At 45.1% G+C, this 26,932-nt stretch overlaps 1 protein-coding gene across 2 annotated transcripts; it reads right to left on the bottom strand.

The window, feature by feature from the left end:
- Positions 1-394: 394 nt before the first annotated feature.
- Positions 395-26,286, bottom strand: C1QTNF9 (C1q and TNF related 9). Of its 2 annotated transcripts, none has more exons than XM_008021735.3 (4): positions 25,261-26,286; positions 8,697-8,884; positions 5,970-6,032; positions 395-3,842 (listed from the first exon to the last, which is right to left on the bottom strand). In XM_008021735.3, exons 2-4 carry the CDS (start codon positions 8,860-8,862, stop codon positions 3,070-3,072), a joined length of 1,002 nt encoding a protein of 333 aa, XP_008019926.1. In that variant the 5' UTR covers positions 8,863-8,884; positions 25,261-26,286; the 3' UTR covers positions 395-3,069. The 2 variants fall into 2 exon arrangements, with proteins under 2 accessions (XP_008019926.1, XP_072869010.1); XM_073012909.1 differs by lacking the exon at positions 25,261-26,286 and adding an exon at positions 9,514-11,071.
- Between the last annotated feature and the right edge of the window lie 646 nt (positions 26,287-26,932).

Here is a 26,932-nt window from a genome sequence, read left to right as displayed (position 1 = left end):
CTGCGGAAGCCCGGCTCAACGCCCTCTTCCCTGGGAGGTGGCTGCCGGCCCTCCCCACTGCCCCGATTTCAGACCCCATATTCCTTTCTTTCACAGCCCTGATCACAGCGGTAACTTCACCCTCCTTGGTGCTTTTGATTAATGATTGTCTCTGCCCCTGGATGCTGGCCCCCAGGGCAGGACTTTATGGGATCTCTTCACCCAGCTCCAGTCCAGGGCCTGAACCCTGGTGGAATTCCCCCCAACACGCCACTGGACTAAGGACTCAGGGCAAGTTGGCCCTAGGGGGTGGGAGGGGAGGGTGTGGTGGTTGTCTGCCCAACTCCAGCACTTTGTCATGGAACTGAAAATTTGAAGTGGAAAGACCCAGTCAGAGGGAGTTCTGAGCCTCTCAGTACCTTCAGACACCCCGAGCTATTAGCAGGGTAATTTTGCCAGAGAAGACGAGGATATTGAGAGGGAGGAAGAGAATGAGGGAAAGGGGAATGAGAGAATGAGACAGAATAAGGGGCAAAGAGAACGAGAGAATGAGAGAGACAGGATGAGGGGGAAAGAGAATGAGGGAGAGGATGAGACACAGAATGAGGGGGAAAGAAAATGAGGGAAAGAGAAGAAAAGAGAGTAAATGAGAGCGACAGAGTGAGGGAGAAAGAGAAAGGGAGCAACTGAGAGGGAGACAGGGAATGAGAGAGAGAACGGCAGAGACAGAGGAAAGAGGGAGAGGAGGAAGGACAGAAGCAGGGTGGGCTCACCGCTCTGAGGGCTGAGTGAGAGCTGAGGAAGAGCCAGGATGTTTTTTGAATCCCTGACGTCATCACACCCTTCCCTGGCCTGGCCCCCTCATGGGTAGAAACTCCTTGAAATTCACTTTATTATGATTCAGTAAAGTCCCTCAAACCCACATATGCTTGTTTCTTTTTGGCTGTTCTTCTTCCTAAGTCATGTCTCCTTGGCCTGTGGTTTTGATCCCATTCAAATTTCTCTCTCCTCAGATCTCTCACTCCATCCATGAATTACTTCCCCTTTCTCTCTGGCACGTCCCTCGTGGTTGCCTTGTTAACACATAGGAATGTTCTAGTATTGTGTCCTGAATTGCTGGGTTGTTGGTCTTGCTGATTTCAAGAATGAAGGCGCGGACCTTCGTGGTGAGTGTTATAGTTCTTAAAAATGGTGTGTCCGGAGTTTGTTCCTACTGATGTTCGGATGTGTCTGGAGTTTCTTCCTTCTGGTGGGTTCGTGGTCTCGCTGACTTGAGAAGTGAAGCCACAGACCTTTGCAGTGAGTCTTACGGCTCTTAAAGGCAGCACATCCAGAGTTCTTCATTCCTTCCGGTGGGTTTGTGGTCTCACTGGCTTTTCAGGAGTGAACCTGCAGACCTTCGCGGTGAGTGTTACAGCTCATAAAGGTGGCATGGACCCAAAGAGTGAGCAGCAGCAAGATTTATTGCAAATAACAAAACAATGTGTGGAAGGGGACTAGCAGGTTGCTGCTGCTGGTTAGGGTGGCCTGCTCTTAGTCCTTTTTCTGGCCCCACCCACATCCTGCAAATTAGTCCATTTTACAGAGAGCTAACTGGTCCATTTTGCAGAGAGCTGACTGATCTGTTTTACAGAGAGCTGATTGGTCCGTTTTGACAGAGTGCTGACTGGTGCATTTACAAACCTTTAGCTAGACACAGAGTGCTGATTGGTGCACTCCGTTTTGACAGAGTGCTGACTGGTGCATTTACAAACCTTTAGCTAGACAGAAAAGTTCTCCAAGTCCCCACCAGACCCAGAAGCTCAGCCAGCTTCACCTCTCAATCCCCGCTCTAAACAGGACACTCCAAATGCTGTTGGGAATTGGGCGATGACCGCTCTAGCTACCTCCTGCTGGATAGGGGCAAAGAAGGGGCCCTGCAGTTGTAGTGTCCTCCAGAGGGGAGCTCTCTAGGCCAGTGAAAGGGCCAGTGGGTCGGTCCAGGGGTCCTTGGTAGAAGTTGTTAGCTCTATCTCCCAAAAGAGATGCTGAAGTCCTAACCCTCGGTACCTGTACATGTGACCTTATTTGAAAATAAGGAGTTTGCAGAGATGATAAAGATGGGTGATACTAGATTAGGGAAGCTGTCCTTGTAAGAAGAGGAAAATGTGGCTGATACAGGAGGAGGAGGACGGCCACCTGAAGATGGAGGCGGGGACTGGAGTGATGCTGCCACCAGCTGCCAGGAGCTGGAAGCAGCAAGGCCAGATCCTCCTGCAGCCCCTTTGGAGGGAGCATGGCCCTGCTGCTCGGTGATCTCAAACTTCCAGCCTACAGAACTGAGAAAGTCCATTTGTGTTGTTTAAAGACTCTCACTTTGCGTACTTTATTTGGGCAATCCTAGAAAACAAATAGAGATCCACGTCTGGCAAATAATGATCAAACAATGATTTGTTGGATGGAATGGTGATTAAAACCTAGGTTAGAAAATGGCCAAAGTGGGAGGGAGAGCACCAGGACAAATAGTTAATGCACACAGGGCTTAATACCTAGGTGACAGGTTGATAGAGGCAGCAAACCACCACAGCACATGTTTACTATGTAACAAACCTGCATGTTCTGCATATGTATCCCAGAACTTAAAAATAATTTGTTAAAAAAAAGACAAAATGAGCAGTGTCTACAGCTTTCTGGAGTGTGACAGCATCACCAACTTAAAGCTGTTACTAGTACTAAATGGAATAAAGATTTCCCTTTTCTTTCCCCTTACTGTCCTCAGAAACACAGATGAGGGATACATCTTCACATGACTCCTCAGAGCACTCAAATGATATTAAAACACTCTTCCCACAAGAAACACAGGCAAAGGATTCTTCAGATAATAGGAATAAGAAATGTGAAATAAATTAGAATAAATGCAGCTATTTTCAATAGTTACTCCTGGAAAGATAGTAAGTTACACAGAATCAGTTTTGGGAATAACTTTTCCATTTTCACCTTTTTATGATTATTGTAATAATTGGAGGAATTAGTGAAGTAAAACCATCTGAAAAAGTTCGTCACCAAGCTGATTCTGATGGATGGTGTGGCTGATTTATAAACTCTCCTCTGTCACGGGCTGCTGAACAGAAGGAACCCTGTGAAAGTTGTGTCATCGTCCTCATCAGCAAACAAGCCATTGAACCTCTCTCCTCCTGTCACCTGCAGCCACACCTCATCCCCGAGCTTCAGCTGCAGGACAATGCCGCCAGAGGCCTGGTCCTCAGAGCTCATGTAAGCGTCTTTGGTGTGCAGTATTTTTACTCCATTTTTGACTAAAGACACCTGAACATTCCTGGAGAAAACAGTGATGTGGTAGGTGAAGTAATAGACCCCAGCAATGTGGCACGTGAATTTCCCCGTTGCTATATCATAATGGTTGAATTCGTTATACAGGATCTTATCAAATTTAATGGGCACATCTGAAGAAGGAAACTTGCTCAGCACCGTGAGCCCCACAGTGAAAGCACTTTTTGGCAAGACTAACGTCTCACCAATTTTCCCCTTCTCTCCTCGATCTCCTTTCCAGCCTCTTATTCCCCGGACTCCTGGCTCACCCTGGGGCCCCACGGGTCCAGCTTCTCCCTTGGGACCAGGCTTTCCAATAGGTCCCATGGAACCTGGTAAACCAGTTGGGCCCAAAGGCCCAATGTCACCCCTTGGCCCCTCAGGACCAGTGGGACCCACATCACCCTTATTCCCCTTCTGCCCCTGAGGCCCAGTCTCTCCTCGGAGGCCTTTCTCTCCCATGGGCCCTGCAAGCCCCTTGGGGCCATGTTTTCCTGGGGATCCTCTTGAACCTTGATCACCTTTGATGCCTTTTGCTTCAACTTTTCCATCTGCTCCTAAATAGAGAAAGAGCAAACAAAGAGATGGTTTGTGAAAGATTCCCTTGTGAACAACTTTGGTTTTTCTATAATCGAGCTCACAAATGAAACAAAGTAATGCACAGGTTCAGTATATGCCCAGAGTTTAAAATTCAATTACTCCATCTGGGTGTAGTGGCTCACACCTGTAATCCTAGCACCATCGGAGACCGCGGCAGGAGGACTGCCTGAGGCCAAGAGTTCAAGACCAACCTGGCCAACACAGCAATACCCTAACTCTAAAACAATAAATAAAAAATAAAAATAAGAAAATAAATTTCAGTTACTCCAGCCCAGCTCAGTGGCTCACACCTGTAATCCTAGCATTTTGGGAGGCCAAGGTGGGCAGACTGCTTGAGTCCAGGAATTCAAGATCAGCCTAGGCAACATGGCAAAACCTCATGTCTGCAAAAAATACAAAAATTAGCCAGGCGCGGTGGCACACAACTGTAGTCCCAGCTACTTGGGAGGCTGAGGTGGGAGGATCACTTGAGCCCAGGAGGTTGAGGCTGCAGTGAGCCGTGATCAAACCACTGCACTCCAGCCTGGGCAACAGAGTAAGACCCTGTCTCAAAAAAAAAATAAAATAAATGAAAGTCAGTTACTCCAATTACACAAGTGTGTGCACATGGACGCACACACACACATCTCAACAGACCTTTTGACTATTGTCTACTAAGTTAGTGTCAGGGTTCATGTTAGAAGTTACAACCCTATCATCTAAGTCTAACATGCTGGCTGTGAAATAATGTCAATCCATACAGAAAGCACTCTGCAGAGCAGAGACAGGTGGATTAACTGACACTCAACCCTAGTCATGTGACATCCTCTAAAAAGCCCCTCCCTGGAGTGAACATAAAATAAAGCCTGCATCGAGGCATTCATTGCCCTCTCCTGCCCAACCCCAGCCCCAACCCATCCATCCCACCAGCAGTTCATCGTCCACAGAGACCTTGCTGCTTCCTTGCACCCCCACCCATCCCAAAGAGCCGTGGTTGCAAGTGTGGACTCTGAGGTTAAATGCCAGGTCCCTAGCACATGTGCACACAGGACGTCAGATGAGCTAGTGATCCTTCATGCCTCTGTTCCCTCACCTACGGAACCAGGGTGATAAAACTACCTAGTATCTGGGGATGTTGCATTCGGTGAGTCAGCACATGAAAAGCATAAAGTGAAGATGACACGAGTTTGCCGCTGTGACTACATCCCGGGGATCCATCAGGGACCAGTTCTAGTGCCACCTCCTCCATGCAGTGCTGCCAGATGCACCAAGTCAAAAACTCAGTCTCACTCCTCAGTGCTCATCCACTGCAAGGTTCAAGGTTCAGCAAACTACAACCATAGGCCAAATTCAGCCTCCCTCCCACAAGCTAAACAAACATGGTTTACATGGTTTTTTTGTTTTTCTGGGTTTTGTTTGTTTGTTGGTTGGTTTGAGACAGGGTCACCCGCTCTGTTACCCAAGCTAGAGTGCAGTGACAAGATCATGGCTCATAGCAGCCTCAACCTCCCAGGCTCAAGCAATCCTCCCATCTCAGCCTCCTGAACAGCTGGGACTACAGGCACATGCCACAATGCCCAGCTAATTTTTTTTTTTTTTTGTATAGACAAAGTCTTACTATGTTGCCCAGGGTGGTCTGGAACTCCTAGGTTCAAGCGATTCTCCTACATGGGCCTCCCAAAGTGTTGGGATTACAGGTGTGAGCCATGGTGCTCGGCCATGGTTTGCATGTTTAAATGGTCACAAATAATATTCCACAATACATGGAAACCATGTGAAATTCCCATTTCAGTCTTCACACATATGGCATCACTGGAACACACCACGCTTATTTATGGAGCATCTACAGCTTCTTTTAGCTACAAGGGGAAGTTGAGTAGTGCTGACAGATCCGTATGGCCTGCGAAGTTGAGGATATTTCCTACCCAGCCCTCTGCAAAGCCTGCCAATCCCTGCAGAATCCTCCCTCTGGAGATTAAGAACTGTGCTGCCTTTATTGTAAGATTATAATCAGCATGGAGGACTTGTCCATGGCAAACACTTAATAGTTATTGTTAAATACTCGACAGCTCAGAATTAGAGCACCATAAATAGGAACTTCTAACCTCGTTCTCCCTTCTCTCCACTTGTCCCATCCTTCCCCGGGCTGCCGGGACGTCCTGGTTCTCCTAGGTGGAAAAGAAGAAAACAGGCATGAGTTGAAATTCCGTTTCTGATTTTCTGGCCATTGGTCTCCATCGGCCATATGTGTTGGAGAGTCTGGGAGTGACCCCCACCGTGAGGGGTGCTCTGTCCTCCACACGAGTGCAGGTGGAAAGAGGCAGGCATAAGCGGGCATCTGGGGTGCTGAGCTGTGTGGGATAAGTGATCTAAGAAAGGAACTGAGTGACTTCCCAAGCGTCCATCTCCAGGACATGCCTAGAGCGCACAGCAAGACAGGATGAGGAGGGAGTGTGTGCAATGGGGACTGACTGTCACAGTTGATTGTGTTCCTCTCCTGTGACAAGGACTTGGGACATGGTCTGAATGTTGGAGGTGTGAGTAGGTTTCCTCACTCTGTTTCTCTTCCATTACTCTTGAGGAGAGTAGAACGGAAGATTTACTAGCCTCCTATGAAAACACAGATGACTATGGTTATGTGACACTATCCCAAGATAGAAAAGAGAGTTCTGGAAAAATCTCTCCAGTGCCTTACACTGGGGGAAATGCCACCAATCAAGCTGGCAGAGAACATCAGGTGAGCGGGGCTCTGCGTACCACACTCAAGTCCTTGTGCTCAGAACAGGCCCCCTGAGCCCCAGGTCGGCGTGCTGTCCGTCAGCAGGTTGAAGATGGCTCTGGCCATGGCAGTAGAGTGCTCACTGGGCCATGGCTCACCCCAGATTCTGGCTTCTCACAAAGCAGCAGAGACTCCCATACTTCAGTCCCACTGACCCGACTGAGGGGCGACAGGAGCAGCCTGGGCCGGCTTGCAGGTCCCGAGACAGGACTGACACAGGCAGACTTATTTCTATCACAGTGTCTGTTCTCCTGGGACATCAGCACTCTTGAGTGGGGCCTTGGTCAGTATGGGGCCTCTGAATGGAGGGGGCTCTTCCCTACATTTGCCTCTCCCTGCGCTCCCCTCCCCTCCCCTCCACTGGCTGCTCCCCTGTGTCTTCCTCTCCTTCCCTCTTTTTGTTTCCTGCTTGGCTCTCATTTCTCCCATTCTCTAGAGCAGTGGCCTCAGAGCTTTCATGATCATACAACCACAACTCACAAAGCATGAACACAGACCCCAATCAGTAGACATTTATGTGTTCCTAAATTATGAACAGGTAGTATATGAAAAAATATGTTTATTATAAAACATACACAAAAATATACTTTAAGATGATAAGATGAAAATGAAGTAAAATGTTAGTGTGAGCAATGTGAATGAATATCCTTCTAAGAAATAATATATATTATATATAATACCTATGAACTACATAGAAAAAATAGGTATATAATTTGCTTGTAAGAAGTATGTGAAACTTGACAGAATGGACATTGTTGAGCAAAGAGGAGAGAAATTAGACAGGGAAGAGGTGGAGAAATTTGGTATTGAATATAGGAGTGTTTGTCTTAGTCCTCTATTTTTTATCTATCACCTATTTATCTCCTTTTGTGTGTAATATTTTATAACAAAAATTAAAAAATGAAAATCCTACATATTCAGAAATACAATGTGCACATACACATACACCACCACCACCACCCCCCCCCCCCCACTGTGGCCCCAGTGTGAGGGCAGAAGACCTGATTTCATTAAGGGTAAGGTTTTGCTATTCATTTGGACTGGGCTGTTCGCTACAGGGCACTGGAGCAGTGTCAATGAGCTGGAGATGTGAGCCAGGAGAAGACACCTCACAGAGCACATGTGCAGGATGGTGGTTCCAAAGAAATAAACTTGCTTCCTGGGGACCCTTGACTTCATCCAGCCCATTCAAAAAACCATCAGGCCACCAAATGCCATAAGCGGAGACATGTTAGAAACAAAAATTTGCCTTTAAAAAGGTCCATAGAAGTTTTGACATTTTCTTTGTTATGCCACTGAACTGTGCCCTTAACCCAGATGGATCATTCTGCATAAATCTTAGATATGTGATCCTATGGTCAAGACCAGGGCTCAAGAATGGTACCCCATTCAGAAACCAAGTCTATTGGTTGTTGGTATGGAAACCACTCAGACTTCCTGGCTTTGGCAAATCTCCCTCCCAGAGGCTGGATCCTGTCCCCAGATCCCCAGACCCAGGGACAGGGTCCCAACCTAGGTCATAGATACGTAAGCAGCAGCTCTATGGCTTCAGATTCTCGTCTCCTTTTGTGTCATCTGTCACTCCGCATCTCCTGCTTCATGGCACGATGCAGTATTAGCTCTCACCTGCACTGCAGCTGGCTGCTTGCTGCCAAGTAATTCATGATCAGATCTCTCTATTGGCCTCGTGTTGCCAAAAATCCATCATACCTGTCACCTGAGGTGGGAGGATCCATGACATCGTATACTACTGAAAATGTTCTGTGGTGTCAGAGATGAGAGCCCAGGAGGGCAGGGGTCATGGCGATCTAACCCTGTGCTCTCCACCAGCACCTGGCACAGAGTCTGGCATGGAGCAGACCCCGTGAGTGTTGCTGGGCAGATGGGTGGATGGATGAATGGGGTCAGGCCCCAGCGAGTGTTGCTGGGTGGATGGGTGGGTGGATGGATGGGGTGTGAGTGGGTAGGTGAAAAGCCACACAGATGATGAGTGAATGAGATGAAAAGAATGAAGAGAGAAGTTGAAAGGCAGCCGAAGCCACTAGGTGAGTACCTGCATCCCCTTTGTCACCCTTCGCTCCGTCTCGTCCATCTCTTCCAGGCAGACCGTTGTGACCGGGGTTCCCAGGGATGCCAGGGTGCCCTTGCCTGCACGTGTTCTGTGAGCTTATGTTCCCTGTGCAGATTTCAATGGCAAGCAGAAACCACCAGATCCTCATGGTTCAGATGACAGACTCTGAACTGAAAGAGGGAAACAGAAAACCAAAGGAGAAACCTTTGTTGCTGAGGCCCAGGACACAGCCTCTGTTCCATACAGTGGGAAATGGGTGAGCTGTCCCCTGCCCCAGACCCACACCTGGACAGACTTGGACAGAAAGCTCAGGGCAGGGGAGCAAGTTGGTTATAACCAGAATGACATTGTCCTTGGAAGGTAACTGTTGGGAGCAAGCCCCCAAAATCTGGCCATAAACTGGCCCCAAAACTGGCCATAAACAAAATCTCTGTGGCACTGTGACATGTCCATAATGGCCCTAACACTCAAGCTGGAAGGTTGTGGGTTTACATGAATGAGGGCAAGGAACACCTGGCCCGCCCGGGGCAGAAAACCGCTTAAAGGCATTCTTAAGCTACAAACAAAAGCATAAGCGATCTGTGTATTTTAGGGTGTGTTCCTGCTGCAGTTAATGAGCCCAACCTATTCATTTAATTGGGCTCATGCCTTCATTTCCCATAAGGGATACTTTTAGATAATTTAATATCTATAGAAACAATGCTAATGACTAGTTTGCTATTAATAAATATGTGTGTAAATCTCTGCTCGGGGCCCTCAGCTCTGAAGGCTGTGAGACCCCTGATTCCCCACTTCACACCTTTGTATTTCTGTGTGTGTGTCTTTAATTCCTCTAGCGCCTCTGGGTTAGGGTCTCCCCGACTGAGCTGGTCTCAGCAAGTGGCGTCCATTCGTGGGGGCTTGAATCCAGGTCGAAGGGTGGCCAGAGCGATGGTTGGAATGGAAAACTAGCTGGAGGACACCCGAATACTCTTAAAGCAGCAATCCCTGTGGTGAGTAAGAAGGGGAGCTCCGAAGCGTCAGGGTAACAATGGGACAGGGGTGGGGTCTGGTTCATTTCACCTTGGAACTTTTTCACACTGATGACGAGGAGGAACAAGAGTGTAACGAAGTAACAGAAGAGGTTGCAGAGCATGTTTATTTGCCAACTAAAGCTAAAATGGCAAAGGAAGGAGAGGTTCATCTCTACCCTTCTGCACCCCTCATTATTTTGAAGAAAACGACCCCCCAGATTTTTCTTTTCTGGAGGACACTGGGCAAAAAGTAGTTGCCCCAGTGACTGTTCGAGTGGCGCCTCGAGTGACCACTCTTAGTTCTATTCAGGCAGGAATTCAGCAAGCTAGACGAGAGGGTGATTTAGAGGTTTGGCAGTTCCCTGTTAGAATACACTCCCCAGATCAACAGGGAAATATTACAGCTACATTTGAGCCTTTTCCTTTTAAATTACTCAAAGAATTAAAACAAGCAATAAATCAGTATGGACCAGGTTCTCCTTTTGTAATGGGACTGTTAAAGAATATTACTGTTTCCAGTCAGGTGATTCCTACTGACTGGGATACTCTTACTTGAGCTTGTCTAACTCCTGCTCAGTTCTTACAGTTTAAAACTTGGTGGGCAGATGAAGCTTCCATTCAGGTTCCTCACAATGCCCAGGCCCAACCTCCCATTAATATAACTGCAGACCAACTTTTGGGGGTTGGCAGCTGGGCTGGTTTAGATGCACAACTGGTCATGCAGGATGAGGCCATAGAACAGCTTAGAAGAGTGTGCATTAGAGCTTGGGAAAAAGTCACTTCAGGTGGGGAACAATACCCTTCCTTTAGTGCTATAAAACAGGGACAAAGAGAACCATATGTTGATTTTATAGATTGGTTACAGGAGTCTCTTAAAAAGGTGATGCAGATTTGGCTGCTCAGGATATAGTGTTGCAGTTATTAGCTTTCAACAATGCTAATCCTGATTGCCAGGCTGCTCTGTGACCTATCAGAGGGAAAGCACATTCAGTTGATTATATCAAGGACTGTGATGGTATCGGAGGTAATCTGTATAAAGCTACCTTGTTGGCACAGGCAATGGCAGGACTGAGAGTGGATAAAGGAAATACTCCATTTCCTGGAGCTTGTTTTAACTGTGGGAAGCATGGTCATATTAAAAAAGAATGCAGAAAAAATCAGCGAGTCAGGCCACCAGATAGGGGAAAAAAGAAAACTGCTGATCCTGAAATATGTCCAAAATGTAAAAAAGGAAAACACTGGGCTAGTCGGTGTCACTCTAAGTTTGATAAAGAAGGGAACCCGATTTTGGGAAACGCCATGAAGGGCCCATCCCGGGACCCGTTCTAAACCAGGGCATTTCCAGCTCAGGCCATTCCCTCACCCCTGTACAATGTCTGTCCCCCGCCACAGCCGGCAGTGCCACAGTAGATTTATGCTGCACAAAAGCTGTGAGCCTTCTGCCTGGGGAACCCCTGCAAAAGGTCCCAACAGCAGTCTGTGGACCCCTGCCAACAGGGACAAGAGGATTACTTCTAGGAAGGTCTAGTGTAAGTTTAAAAGGTGTACAAATACATACAGGGGTCATTGATTCAGATTACAATGGGGAAATTCAAACTGTTGTATCTACTTCTGTTCCCTGGAAAGCAGAGCCAGGAGAGCACATAGCACGGCTCCTGATTGTGCCCTATGTGGGAATGGGAAAAAGTGAAATTAAATGAACAGGAGGATTTGGAAGCACAAATAAACAAGGCAAAGCAGCTTATTGGGTAAATCAAATTACTGACAAACGTCCTACCTGTGAAATAACTATTCAAGGAAAGAAATTTAAAGGTTTGGTAGATGCAGGAGCGGACATTTCAATCATTTCTCTACAGCACGGGCCGTCCACGTGGCCAGTTCAACCCGCTCAATTTAACATAGTTGGAGTCAGTAAAGCCCCTGAAGTATATCAAAGTCGTTATATTTTGCATTGTGAGGGGCCCGAAGGACAACCTGGGACTATTCAACCAATTATAACTTCTGTACCTATAAATTTATGGGGAAGAGATTTATTATAACAATGGAGAGCACACGTTCTAATTCCAGAACAATTACATAACCCTCAAAGTCAACATACAATGCATGAAATGGGGTATGTCCCTATGGGACTAGAAAAAAATCTGCAAGGTTTGAAAGAACTGCTTCAAGCGGAAAAACAAAGTTCCTGCCAAAGATTAGGAAATAATTTTTGATGGTGGCCATTGTTAAGCCTCCAGAAGCTATACCTTTAAAATGCTTAACAGATAAGCCAATTGGGATAAAACAATGGCCGCTACGTAAAGAGAAACTGGAAGCTGCTGTAGAGAAATTAGTTGCTGAACAATTAGAAAATGGGCACATAGCTCCAGCATTTTCCCCTTGGAATTCTCCAGTTTTCATAATTATGAAAAAACTCAGGAAAATGGAGAATGTTAACTGACTTAAGAGCCATCAATTCAGTTATACAATCTATGGGAGCATTACAGCCAGGATTGCCTTCTCCTGCTATAATTCCAAAAAATTGGCCTTTAATAGTCATAGATTTAAAAGATTGTTTCTTTTTTTTTTTTTTTTTAATTCTTTTTTTTTTTGAGACGGAGTCTCGCTCTGTCACCCAGGCTGGAGTGCAGTGGCCGGATCTCGGCTCACAGCAAGCTCCGCCTCCCGGGTTCATGCCATTCTCCTGCCTTCGCCTCCCGAGTAGCTGGGACTACAGACGCCCGCCACCTCGCCCGGCTAGTTTTTTTTTTTTGTATTTTTTAGTAGAGACGGGGTTTCACCGTGTTAGCCAGGATGGTCTCGATCTCCTGACCTCGTGATCCGCCCGTCTCGGCCTTTACTACCCCTTTAGCTGAGCAAGACTGAACAGTTTGCATTTACAATTCCTGCAGTAAAGGACCTGCAACCTGCTAAGCGTTATCATTGGAAAGTGTTGCCACAGGGCATGTTAAACAGTCCGACTACTTGCCAGACGTATGTGGGGCAAGCAATTGAACCTACTCGTAAAAAATTTTCACAGTGTTACATTATTCACTATATGGATGATATACTTTGTGTTGCTCCCACTTGAGAAATATTACTCCAATGTTATGATCACCTGCAAAATTCAATTTCTTGCACTGGTTTAATTATAGCTGCTGACAAAATTCAGATCACTACTCCCTGCTCCTACTTGGGGACCTTAGTAAATGACACTACTATTGTGCCACAGAAAGTAATCGTATGTACGGATAAATTAAAAACATTAAATGATTTTCAAAAATTACTAGGGGGTATTAATTGGATACGACCTGCTCTAGGCATTCCTACCTATGCCATGAGTAATCTGTTTTCTATCCTTAGAGGAAATCCTAGTCTCACTAGCCCTCGGCAATTAACAAAGGAGGCTGAGGTCAAGTTACAGCTGATTAACAAGCAAGTCCATAAGGCTCAGATAAATAGAACAGATCCAGAGAAGATTCTAGATTTGCTAATTTTTTCAACTCAGCATTCGCCTACTGGTGTTATTGCTCAAGAACAGGACTTAGTAGAGTAGCTTTTTCTTTCACATACTAATTCATGGACTTTAACTCCTTATTTAGATCAAATCGCTACTATGATAGGAATTGGGAGAACTCAGTTTGTTAAATTACATGGATATGATCCTGGAAAAATTATTGTTCCTCTCACGAAGGCACAAATACGGCAAGCTTTTATAAATAGTCTTACTTGGCAAACCCATTTAGCTGACTTTGTGGGTATTCTCGATAATCGTTTTCCTAAAACAAAGCTGTTTCAGTTTTTGAAATTAACTAATTGGATTCTCCCTAAAATAACTAAATTTAAACCAACTGAAGGTGCCGGGAATGTTTTTACAGATGGGTCTAGTAATGGTAAAACTTATTCTGGCTCAAAAAGTAAAGTTTTCCAGATGCCATATACTTCAGCTCAAAAAGCAGAGCTTGTAGCTGTAATTGAGGTATCGACTGCTTTTGATATGCCTATTAATGTGATTTCTGATTCTTCATACGTGGTTCATTCCACACAGTTAATTGAAAATGCTCAGTTATGATTTCATACAGGACAACAACTGATTACAAAAACAAAAAAGGAGGAGAAATAGGGATTACAGTACAGTCTATACACAACTGAATCTAGCATCATTTGTTGAAAAGATCCAATAACAAGAAGTTGGGAAATAGGTAAAATAATAACTTGGGGTAGAGGTTATGCTTGTATTTCTCCAGGCCAAAATCAACAGCCGATTTGGATACCATCAAGACACCTGAAACCTTATCATGAGCCAGATGACGCTGAGGAGGACCCCCAACTGTCATGAGCAACACCCATCGAGCACAGCCACCCACCTGGAGACAGATCAAGAAGCTGTCACAGATGGCAAAAGAAAACCTGAGTAAAGTGGGACAACCAGTCACAATGAATAATTTAATGGTAGCTATGGTAGTGGTTATCACCACTGACGTGAATATTCCTTCAATAAGGGCTGGTAATAATGCCTGGATGCAGCCACTCTGACACAGTTACACACACGTTCTGATCTCAGTATTTACTATAATAAATCTGCTCCTATAATTGAGGCATACTGCCCTTAAAAATCTATTTGTAAACAGGATTGGACCCAGTTAGCAAAAATGAATGTACTTGTTTAGGAAGATTGCTTTGGAGAACAGGCAGAGGTGCTGCACAACGATTCCTATGGAATCATTATTGATCGGTCTCCTAAGACGATGTTTAGCTTGAATTGCACCTCTCAGTCTGTGTGCCACAGCCACACTATGTTCAGATGATCTGAACAAAATGGTCAGATGGCAGAAATGCTAAGAAGTATACCAAAAGTTCCCATTATCTGGAACCATGGCAGTATAGTGGCACCTCAACCTCAAATCATATGGCCCACTCTAGGAGCTAAACATAAGGATTTGTGGAAACAATTAAATGCTCTTAATAAGATCAAAATTTGGGGGCCGGGCGCGGTGGCTCAAGCCTGTGATCCCAGCACTTTGGGAGGCCGAGGCGGGTGGATCACAAGGTCAGGAGATCAAGACCATCCTGGCTAACACGGTGAAACCCCGTCTCTACTAAAAATACAAAAAACTAGCTGGGCGAGGTGGCGGGCGCCTGTAGTCCCAGCTACTCAGGAGGCTGAGGCAGGAGAATGGCGTAAACCCGGGAGGCGGAGCTTGCAGTGAGCCGAGATCCAGCCACTGCACTCCAGCCTGGGTGACAGAGCAAGACTCCGTCTCAAAAAATAAAAATAAATAAATAAATAAATAAAAAAAGATCAAAATTTGGGAAACAATAAAAAAGCATCTAGAAAAGATGGAAGAAAGGGTATCAGTGATTGAATATCAAATGAATAAAATGAAGCAATAAGAGAAGTTTAGAGAAAAAAGAGTAAAAAGAAACAAACAAAGCCTCCAAGAAATATGGGACTATGTGAAAAGACCAAATCTACGTCTGATTGGTGTACCTGAAAGTGTTGGGGAGAACTGAACCAAGTTGGAAAACACTTCAGGATATTATCCAGGAGAACTTCCCCAACCTAGCGAGGCAGGCCAACTTTCAAATTAAGGAAATACAGAGGATGCCACAAAGATACTCCTCCAGAAGAGCAACTCCAAGACACATAATTGTCAGATTCACCAAAGTTGAAATCAAGGAAAAAATGTTAAGGGCAGCCAGAGAGAAAGGTCGGGTTACCCACAAAGGCAAGCCCATCAGACTAACAGTGGATCTCTCGGCAGAAACTTTACATGCCAGAAGAGAGTAAAGGCCAATATTCAACATTCTTAAAGAAAAGAATTTTCAATCCAGAATTTCATATCCAGCCAAACTAAGCTTCATAAGTGAAAGAGAAATAACATCCTTTACAGACAAACAAATGCTGAGAGATTTTGTCACCACCAGGCCTGCCTTACAAGAGCTCCTGAAGGAAGCACTAAACATGGCAAGGAACAACCAGTACCAGTCACTGCAAAAACATGCCAAATTGTAAAGACCATCGATGCTAGGAAGAAACTGCATCAACTAATGAGCAAAATAACCAGCTAGCATCATAATGACAGGATCAAATTCACACACAACAATATTAACCTTAAATGTAAATGGGCTAAATGCTGCAATTAAAAGACACTGACTGGCAAATTGGATAGAGTCAAGACCCATCAGTGTGCTGTATTCAGGAGACCCATCTCACATGCAGAGACACACATAGGCTCAAAATAAAGGGATGGAGGAAGATCTACCAAGCAAATGGAAAAGAAAAATAAAGCAGGGGTTGCAATCCTAGTCTCTGATAAAACAGACTTTCAACCAACAAAGATCAAAAGAGACAAAGAAGGCCATTACATAATGGTAAAGGGATCAATTCAAATATATATACTATCCTAAATATATATGCACCCAATACAGGAACACCCAGATTCATAAACCAAGAGACCTACAAAGAGACTTAGACTCCCACACAATAATAATGGGAGACTTTAACACACCACTGTCAACATTAGACAGATCCACGATACAGAAAGTTAAAAAGGATATCCAGGAATTGAACTCAGCTCTGCACCAAGTGGACCTAATAGACATCTACAGAACTCTCTACTGCAAATCAACAGAATATATTCTTCTTAGCACCACATCACACTTATTCCAAAATTGACCACACAGTTGGAAGTAAAGCACTCCTCAGCAAATGTAAAATAACAGAAATTATAACAAACTGTCTCTCAGACCACAGTGCAATCAAACTAGAACTCAGGATTAAGAAACTCACTCAAAACCGCTCAACTACATGGAAACTGAACAACCTGCTCCTGAATGACTACTGGGTACATAACGAAATGAAGGCAGAAATAAAGATTTCTTTGAAACCAATGAGAACAAAGACACAACATACCAGAATCTCTGGGACACATTTAAAGCAGTGTGTAGAGGGAAATTTATAGCACTAAATGTCCACAAGAGAAAGCAGGAAAGATCTAAAATGGATACCCTGACAACAGAATTAAAAGAACTAGAGAAGCAAGAGCAAACACATTCAAAAGCTAGCAGAAGGCAAGAAATAACTAAGATCAGAGCAGAACTGAAGGAGAGAGAGACACAAAAAACCTTTCAAAAAATCAATGAATCCAGGAGCTGGTTTTTTGAAAAGATCAACATAATTGATAGACGACTGGCGAGACTAATAAAGAAGAAAAGAGAGAAGAATCAAATGGACGCAATAAAAAATGATAAAGGGGATATTACCACTGATCCCACAGAAATACAAACTACCATCAGAGAATACTATAAACACTTCTACGCAAATAAACTAGAAAATCTAGAAGAAATGGATAAATTCCTGGACATATACACCCTCCCAAGACTAAACCAGGAAGAAGTTGAATCCTTGAATAGACCAATAACATGTTCTGAAATTGAGGCAATAATTAATAGCCTATCAACCAAAAAAGTCCAGGACCAGACAGATTCACAGTCAAATTCTACCAGAGGTATGAAGAGGAGCTGGTACCATTCCTTCTGAAACTATTCCAATCAATAGAAAAAGAGGGAATCCTCCCTAACTCATTTTATGAGGCCAACATCATCCTGATACCCAAAGCCTGGCAGAGACACAACAAAAAAAGAGAATTTTAGACCAATATCCCTGATGAACATCAATGCAAAAATCCTCAACAATATACTGGCAAACCGAATCCAGCAGCACATCAAAAAGCTTATCCACCATGATCAAGTGGGCTTCATCCCTGGGATGCAAGGCTGGTTCAACATATGCAAATCAATAAACATAATCCATCATATAAACAGAACCAAAGACAAAAACCACATGATTATCTCAATAGATGCAGAAAAGGCCTTTGACAAAATGCAACAGCCCTTCATGCTAAAAACTCTCAATAAACTAGGTATTGATGGGATGTATCTCAAAATAATAAGAGCTATTTATGACAAACCCACAGCCAATATCATACTGAATGGGCAAAAACTGGAAGCATTCCCTTTGAAAACTGGCACAAGACAAGGATGCGCTCTCTCACTACTCCTATTCAACATAGTGTTGGAAGTGCTGGCCAGGGCAATCAGGCAGGAGAAAGAAATAAATGGTATTCAATTAGGAAAAGAGGAAGTCAAATTGTCCCTGTTTGCAGATGACATGATTGTATATGTAGAAAACCCCATCGTCTCAGCCCCAAATCTCCTTATGCTGATAAACAACTTCAGCAAAGTCTTAGGATACAAAATCAATGTGCAAAAATCACAAGCATTCCTATACACCAATAACAGACAAACAGAGAGCCAAATCATGAGTGAACTCCCATTCACAATTGCTTCAAAGAGAGTAAAATACCTAGGAATCCAACTTACAAGGGATGTGAAGGACCTCTTCAAGGAGAATTTCAAGGAAAAAACCACTGCTCAACGAAATAAAAGAGGACACAAACAAATGGAAGAACATTCCATGCTCATGGATAGGAAGAATCAATATTGTGAAAATGGCCATACTGCCCAAGGTAATTTATAGATTCAATGCCATCCCCATTAGGCTACCAATGACTTTCTTCATAGAATTGGAAAAAACTACTTTAAAGTTCATATGGAACCAAAAAAGAGCTCGCATTGCCAAGACAATCCTAAGCCAAAAGAACAAAGCTGGAGGTATCATGCTGCTTGACTTCAAACTATACTACAAGGCTACAGTAACCAAAACAGCATGGTATTGGTACCAAAACAGAGATATAGACCAATGGAACAGAATAGAGCCCTCGGGAATATCACAGATCTATAACCATCTGATCTTTGACAAACTTGACAAAAACATGAAATGGGGAAAGGATTCCCTATTTAATAAATGTTGCTGGGAAAATTGGCTAGCCATATGTAGAAAGCTGAAACTGGATCCCTTCCTTACACCTTATACAAAAATTAATTCAAGATGGATTAAAGACTTAAATATTAGACCTAAAACCATAAAAACCCTAGAAGAAAACCTAGACAATACCATTCAGGCCATAGGCACGGGCAAGGATTTCATGACTTAAACACCAAAAGCAACGGCAACAAAAGCCAAAATTGACAAATGGGATCTAATTAAACTAAAGAGCTTCTTCACAGCAAAAGAAACCACCATTAGAGTGAACAGGCAGCCTACAGAATGGGAGAAAATTTTTACAATCTACCCATCTGACAAAGGGCTAATATCCAGAATCTACAAAGAACTTAAACAAATTTACAAGAAAAAAATCAAACAACCCCATCAAAATGTGGGCAAAGGATATGAACAGATATTTCTCAAAAGAAGACATTTATGCAGCCAACAGACACATGAAAAAATGCTCATCATCACTGGCCATCAGAGAAATGCAAATCAAAACCACAATGAGATACCATCTCACACCAGTTAAAATGACGATCATTAAAAAGTCAGGAAACAACAGGTGCTGGAGAGGATGTGGAGAAATAGGAACACTTTTACACTGTTGGTGGGACTGTAAACTAGTTCAACCATTCTGGAAGACAGTGTGGTGATTCCTGAAGGATGTAGAACTAGAAATACCATTTGGCTCAACCATCCCATTACTGGGCATATACCCAAAGGATTATAAATCATGCTGCTATAAAGACACATGCACACGTATGTTTATTGCAGCACTATTCACAATAGCAAAGACTTGGAACCAACCCAAATGTCCATCAGTGACAGACTGGATTAAGAAAATGTGGCACTTATACACCACAGAATACTATGCAAACATAAAAAAAGGATGAGTTCATGTCCTTTGTAGGGACATGGATGAAGCTGGAAACCATCATTCTGAGCAAACTATCGCAAGGACAGAAAACCAAACACCACATGTTTTCACTCATAGGTGGGAATCGAACAATGAGAACATGTGGACACAGGAAGGGGAGCATCACACACCGGGCCTGTTGTGGGGTGGGGGGAGTGCGGAGGGACAGCATTAGGAGATATACCTAATGTAAATGACAAGTTAACGGGTGTGGCACACCAACATGTATACATATGTAACAAACCTGCATGTTGTGCACATGTACCACAGAACTTAAAGTACAATTAAAAAAAAAAAAGAAGAAGTTTCTCCAGCCGTCAGGCTCATAGAAAGAAAAAGTAGGATGGTGGTTGCCAGGGGTGAAGAGAGAAGGAAGTGGGAGTTGTCTGATGGGTACAGAGTTTCTGTCTGGGATTTTAAGAGAGTTCTGGAGATGGGTGGTGGTGATGGTTGCACAACAAAGAAAATGTACTTAATGCCACTGAACTGTGTCCTTAAAATGGTGAAGCTGGTAAGTTTTATGTTATATATTTTTTACCACATTAAACACTTAAATTAAATTTTTTAAAAAAGTAAAGCATTCCAAGCAGTCTTACTGAAATGAGAGGTATTCTGAGTCAGGTTCTTGTTCTTCTAGGAGGCCACTGTGAAGAAGGGCCACACACACACAGAAAACATCACCTAGTTCGGGAGAAGTGCGTTTTCAAGTCCCTTCCTCTGTAGACACTGCCCCCACCCCAGGTGATCCATGCAGTTTCCCCACAGCAGGACTAAGACGACGCTTGGACAGTGCTCCAAACAGAGGGAGCAGCAAACGCAAGGCCTGGAAGGAAGAGGAAACGTGGATGGCCGGGCCTCCTGCCTCCTGACTCAGCAACGCTCCCACTCAGGGCTGCGGAGCAGCATGTTACTCTCCCACATGGCGCCTGTCATGGCAGGGGCTTGACACTTGTTTATATAATGTAGGAGGAAGAATCTGACTCCCTGCCCGACTGTATTTCCTCATTATTGTCTTCCTAGCACTCAATATTAAACTTGGAACAGCAGATTGAACAAATACTTGTTGAATGGAATTAATGTATCATGGGAGATGTCTTAGGATATATATATATATAAAATTTTTGGAGACAAGGTCTTGCTCCATCACCAAGGCTGAAGTACAATCATGCAATCACAGCTCACTGTAGTCTCGACCTCCCAGCTCAAGCAATCCTCCTGCCTCAACCTCCTAAGTAGCTGGGACTACAGGCATGCACCACCACACCCAGCTAATTTTCTTTTTTTCTTTTTCTTTTTGAGATGTAGTTTCGCTCTTATGGCCCAGGCTGGAGTGCAACAGCTGATCTCTGCTCACTGCAACCTCCGCCTCCCAGGTTCAAGCAATTCAGCTTCTCAGGTAGCTGGGACTACAGGCACCACCACCATGTCCAGCTAATTTTTGTATTTTTAGTAGAGACAGGGTTTCACCATGTTGGCCAGGCTGGTCTCAAACTCTTGACCTCAGGTGATCTGCCTGTCTTGGCCTCCCAAAGTGCTGGGATTACAGGCACGAGCCATTGCCTATTTTTTTTTTTCTTTTTTTTTCTTTGGAGAGACTGGGTCTCACTCTGTTGCCCAGGCTGGTCTTGAACTCCTGAGCTCAAGTAATCCTCGTGCCTCAGTCTCCCAAAGTGCTAGTATTACAGGCAAAAGCCCCTGCACCTGACTTGTAGATTAGAACAAAACAAAACAAAAACGTGGGCCTAGTGCAACTGGTCAGAACCCAGATCCTCTCACAGTGCTGATAGCCATGTAAATCTGCACATCTTTCTGGAAAAGTTAAAGAGCAAAAGACATCTATGTCTTTCACCTTATATTCCTATCCCTAAAATTCTTCCTAATATTCCAAAACTGTGTGCCAATTGTGTGACATTACCTGCCGCATTATCTGTAACAGGTGAAAAGTGCATACTACATAATATTTAACAATAGGGGAAGGGTTTACTATGTGTAATAGTGTGTAACTGCTGCGATAATTATGAAGGTCACGTAGAAATATGTAAATGATATACGTCGTGCTGAATTTTAACAGTAGACTAAAATGCCATGCACATTACAAATGTACTTATGACTGTAGGAATATTGACAAAACTCGAAGTAAATATATGCAAATAAAGATGGTTGCTTTAGAATGGGGGGCGGTTATGGGAGCTTTTCATTTATAAAAAATGCTTTTTTCTAGTGCCTACACAAATATTTCTAGAGATTGTGAAAACCAGCCAGACTCTCTGCCATCCGAAGACTGTATTGCCATCTGGTGGAAATGTCACAGGGTGCAGTCTAACGCAAAGGGAGGATTTTTGGAAAAGGAAATGCAGATGTTTCCCTCCGAAGTCACAAATCCGCTCCATTCCAGGAAATTGAGTTGAGTTTTCTTGGAGCCAAATTCCATGAAGAATATACTCGAGCTTCCTTTGTTAAACTCAGAAGGGGCTGGAAGCAGTCCAATCTAAATTCCATCAACCAAACTTTGTCGAGGGTTCTATAATTTTCATTTTAACTTTTCAAAAGGTGGAGTACAACTATTCCAGGAATAAAATGATCCGAAGATCATAAAGGTGTCAGGTTAAACTCCAATTTGCTCTCCAGGGCAGAAGGAGCCAGCCTGAAAGCAAACAGTTACTCTTCCGTAATTCTTCCACTAGCTTTGCATACTTGATGTAGTCAGATTTTATCTAGCTTGTTTATACAGCATGGAGACAACCTTCAGCAAATGATTTTGATTAACTAATATGCGTTCTCCCCAATACACAGCAAAGTAAGTTGTGGCACTATTTCTGTTTTATTTATTTGTTTGTTTGTTTATAGAGATACAGTCTCATGATGTTGCCCAGGTCAGACTTGAACTCCTAGGCTTAAGTGGTCCTCCTGCCTCAGCCTCCCGAATAGCTGGGATTAGAGACATGGCCAACACCCAGCTTGGCACTATTTTTTAATAAGAAATTTTAGCAAGTTTATACCTCCTATTTAGCCCTTCTTTAATGTAGAACATTGAGGATTTGCACAAGGAATATAGAAGAAATTATATTAATGTTATTTTGAAAAATAAAAAATAACATTTGTGCCTCTCACAAAGCTATGGGTTGGACTCTCAGTTTCATTAGTTCAACTACAGTTACACTGTCAACTTTGAATTTCTGGGTCTGGTCTTCTTCCAGAAGGAGTGCCTTCTGGAAAGACCTAGGAGCCTCTTCTGTCTCCCACCTTTCCCTGCAATCACCTCCTCTCTCTCTCTGAATTACTGTTCTCCCCAGTCCCCACTTACTCTGCACCACACCTACACTAGTGATCACTTAGGAGGCACCAACCTGGGTTAGAGCTTTATGAAGATTGTGACTGCATTTTTCCACTTCCTTATTTTCACTGCCTTATTCAGTGCCTTATTTTCAGTCAAGTATTTGTTGGATGAATCAATGCAGGCATGCAAGAAATACTATCCTAGTTCCAACTGTGTGTGGACCATTACCAGGTGACTGGGTATCAACTCTGATCCTTGTCAGTGCTTTCATGGAGTTGCTAGTTATCTCCAACACCTCTTCTCCCCTTCATCCATAGTAATAGAAATTTTAGCTGGCCACTCCCTAACCTCCCTTGCAGCCTGGATATGATCATGAAACCAGATTACGGGCCATGGGAATGAGCAAAAGGGAGGCGTGTAATTGTATGCAATGACCGGCCTTAAAGGGTAAGGGGGTGCCCTTGCCCGCTTACTGTGTGGGGGTGTGCATGGCGAGGTGAACCGTGTGGGACTCCTTGAAGGAGGGCAACAATTTGGGGACAGGAAACCCCTGGCCTCCGATGTCCTGCCAGCACATCTTTGACATGAGCACGTGAAACAGAAATCGCTTCTACCTTGTGTAAGCCACTGGTGCGTGGGGTCTCTGCAACACACAGCTGAGCCCACATCCTGACTAACACAAGGCGTGCGCCGCCCAAGGTGTGGCCGCTCATCAGAAGTGAGGAGCTTGCAGACATCTGTAGTCAGCCAGTGACAGCCGCTGGGGACTCCCTGGGCCTACAACCCTCCCAGTAATATATGTAAAAAGCGACAACAGTCACTGCCTTAGACAGATCAAGACAAGATCCCTACACATTCATATCGTATGAATGTATAGAAAATAGAGGCCATCATTCTGGGGAATACTGTGACTGCATGAGCCTGACAAACTGGCTTGGTCGGGGTAAGGGACACAGACTGCAAATAACTTTGAAGTTAATGTTTTTAGTCTCCCCAAAGTAGGTTCTTATTTAGCTCACTTATTTCTGGCTCATTCTCTTATACTTTACCTATATCTGTCCTGTGCTAAAGAATCTCTTGATAAATGGTCACCCAGTGCCCTCTTCCTGATTAATTTTCTCCAAGAACATCATGTCCTTAATTAAACAGGCAAGGTTAACACTCCTGAAGATTCTTTTTTTTCTTTTTTGAGACTGAGTCCTGCTCTATCACCCAGGCTGGAGTGCAGTGGCGTGATCTCGGCTCACTGCAAGCTCTGCCTCCCGGGTTCACGTCATTCTCCTGCCTCGGCCTCCTGAGTAGCTGAGACCACAGGCGCCTGCCACCAAACCTGGCTATTTTTTTTTTTTTGTATTTTTAGTAGAGACAGGGTTTCACCATGTCATCCAGGATGGTCTCGATCTCCTGACCTCGTGATCTGCCCGCCTCGGCTTCCCAAAGTGCTGGGATTACAGGCGTAAGCCACCGCGCCTGGCCACTCCTCTAGATTCTTAACTCTCCAATGCTAAGATTTAATACAAACCTGCTAGAAATCAGCTGAGTGATATCTACTGGGTTTCGAAACCTCAGAGCCTCAGCTTCCTCCTGTATGCACTGGAAAGGATGAACTAACGCCCTCCCAGATCTGACACTCTAAGAGTCCAAATAGCTCTAGGGTGCCCTCATCGAATATATTGTCTTCCATGCACTCTCTATAGTATACACTTTATACATTTCTTCTTCAACATATCTTGACACTTATTTTTTCCTGCACTGTAAATTAGCATAGCCAAAAAAATGAAAATGTGTACAATTTGAATATGATGAACCTGATCAGGAAAAAAAAGTACACATTAAAATTTGTGCAAAATAATCTATAAGCTTCTCTAGACAGCTCTCTGAAAAAGGTCCATTATAGGCCAGGTGTGGTGGCTCACACCTGTAATCCCAGCATTTGGGAGGCCGAGGCAGTTGGATCACAAGGTCAGGAGTTCAAGACCAGCCTGGCCAAGATGGTGGAACCCCCATCTCTACGAACAATACAAAAATTAGTCGGGCGTGGTGGTGCATGTCTGTAATCCCAGCTACTCGGGAGGCTGAGGCAGAGAATTGCTTGAACCCAGGAAGCGAGGTTGCAGTGAGCTGAAATCATGACACTGCACTCTAGCCTGGGCGACAGAGCAAGACTACATCTAAAAAAAAAAAAAGCCCATTATTCTCATGACTTATTCTATGGTTTTTGTCTCTTCTCCCAGCCAGCTGCAGAGTTCTAGCAGAAGAATTTCAAAATCTGCTTTTATCTCCTCTTTGGCCTCTTCCTCAATAATGAATTTTGAAAGCAGCATACCCCTTTCCTACCCAAAACTCTATAGACATCTGACTATTTTGCAAATAACTAAGCAGGGTTATCCCACAGATAATATAAGCGCTGTTTTAGAACCTAGATGCCTTAAATTGAATGTAAAGAAATCCTTTCCTAATGAACTTACCTGGACCCAAGGGCTGCAGGCTGGACCCAGGTACTGTGCAAACCAAGAATCAAGGTCCAGCTAAATAAAATCAGCCTTCCTGCCGTACAATTCCCCAGTGGATATGTCTGCAAAATAGCAGGAAGGGGAGGGAACAGAGGAAGGCCAAGATGTCCTGGAAGAGCTTCAAGAATTACTGCAACACTTAGGTAGCATCTTCTACCAGCACCACTTAGTTTAGAAAAGTTAACTCCTTTTGAATGAAATGAGGGAATATTTTCAAGGGGAGTCTGAAGGAAGGAGTGCCCCAGGCAGTTTCTTTTTGAAAGTGATGCTCGTGCCTTTGCTTCAGTGCTTCTTCCTCACCTTGGGGTAATTACGGGCAACAGGACAAAACTGAAGGCTGCTAACAGTGGCTGGGTCTCATTTGGATCCCGGACCATTAGAATTCCTATCGCTTAATCAGACTTTCAGACGTCTGTGTCCTAATTGCTTGCGAATTTAGGCATTTTGTAGGTAAGATTCGGTGCCCATTCCCCTCTCACTCACAACCACACACTCCAACTACCGCGGGGAACGCGGTGCAACCATTTGTTCAACGCCGGTAATCAAGGATCCACTTTCCTCGTGCCTGGCAGTAACATTTATCTAAAACTTACAACAGCTTCCAGGGGACGGAGGAGCCCAGCCCGGTTTCCCCAGATGCCGCCGTGCACGGAGCAGGAGCAGAGGCCACGCGGGAGTCTGGTGTCCGGGTGGATGCGGGGCGCGCCCAGCTCGGAGGCGCCGACTCCCTCCCCCGCCTTACTCACACCGTGCCTCAGTTTCCCCGTCAGTGCAGCGGTCCCAGGCGGTCCCAGGCGGGCGGCGGGATCTAATTAGTGGGTGTAAAATGAGCGGGATCTGGCTTCTCCCGGGCACCCCGCAGCCTGCCCCGCTCTTGGTGGCTAAAGGCACGGAGCCCCTGAGTCCAGAGCGGCTGGGGGTCTCGGCAGTTCTGGCCGGGCCCCCTCCTTCCTGCGTGGTCTGGCCTCCGACCCCTGCACCGCAGGCGGCCCCCACGGAACGCGCGACGGGTCCCCGACCTCCCTCTGGGGACACCGGTCCCGCCGCCCGGCCCTTCCCCGCCGCCCGCGCCTCTGCCCCCGGGAAGCTCCGCACAGACCGGCCTGGGCAGCCTCGACCTCGGCCGCAGAGCCCGCGAGGGAAGCGCAGCCTCGGGCCTCCACGGGCCACGCGCGCCCCATTCCGGGCTCTCCCACGTCTGCACTCGCCAGCCCAGCCACGCCGAGGCTTCCAGAACCTGCCCTGCGGCCCGCTTTGCTGACGCCCCACCCACCGCGTGGGCTCGTCCCCCCTCCGGGCCCTCCTGCCAGGGCCTGGGGTCCGTGCGAAGCCGGCTCAGGAGTGAGACCCTGGACCCTCCTTACAGGGAAAAGGGCTCCATCCTCTTGGTGCTTCCTGCCCGCAGCGGCTCCAGCCTCGGGGTGCCCAGGCTCAGCTCGGTTCTCTCCAGCTTTGCCCGTCTCGCCAGTGCGGAGCAGGGGCGCGCTTATGTTAGGTCATCTCCCCACAACTCTCCTGGAAGAAAATGCCACCCCCATCCCTTTCACTGTCTCCTATACATGGTGCCACTATGCACTGCCCTATGGGTTGTGGGGCTCGCCCCCTCCCCACCCTAGTGCCCGCCCTC

This window comes from Chlorocebus sabaeus, chromosome 3 (genome assembly GCF_047675955.1).
Source record: "Chlorocebus sabaeus isolate Y175 chromosome 3, mChlSab1.0.hap1, whole genome shotgun sequence".
Classification (NCBI taxonomy): Eukaryota; Metazoa; Chordata; class Mammalia; order Primates; family Cercopithecidae; genus Chlorocebus; species Chlorocebus sabaeus.
The sequence above is the reverse complement of the archived record's forward strand: the minus strand, read 5'-3'. Positions and strand labels throughout refer to the sequence as shown.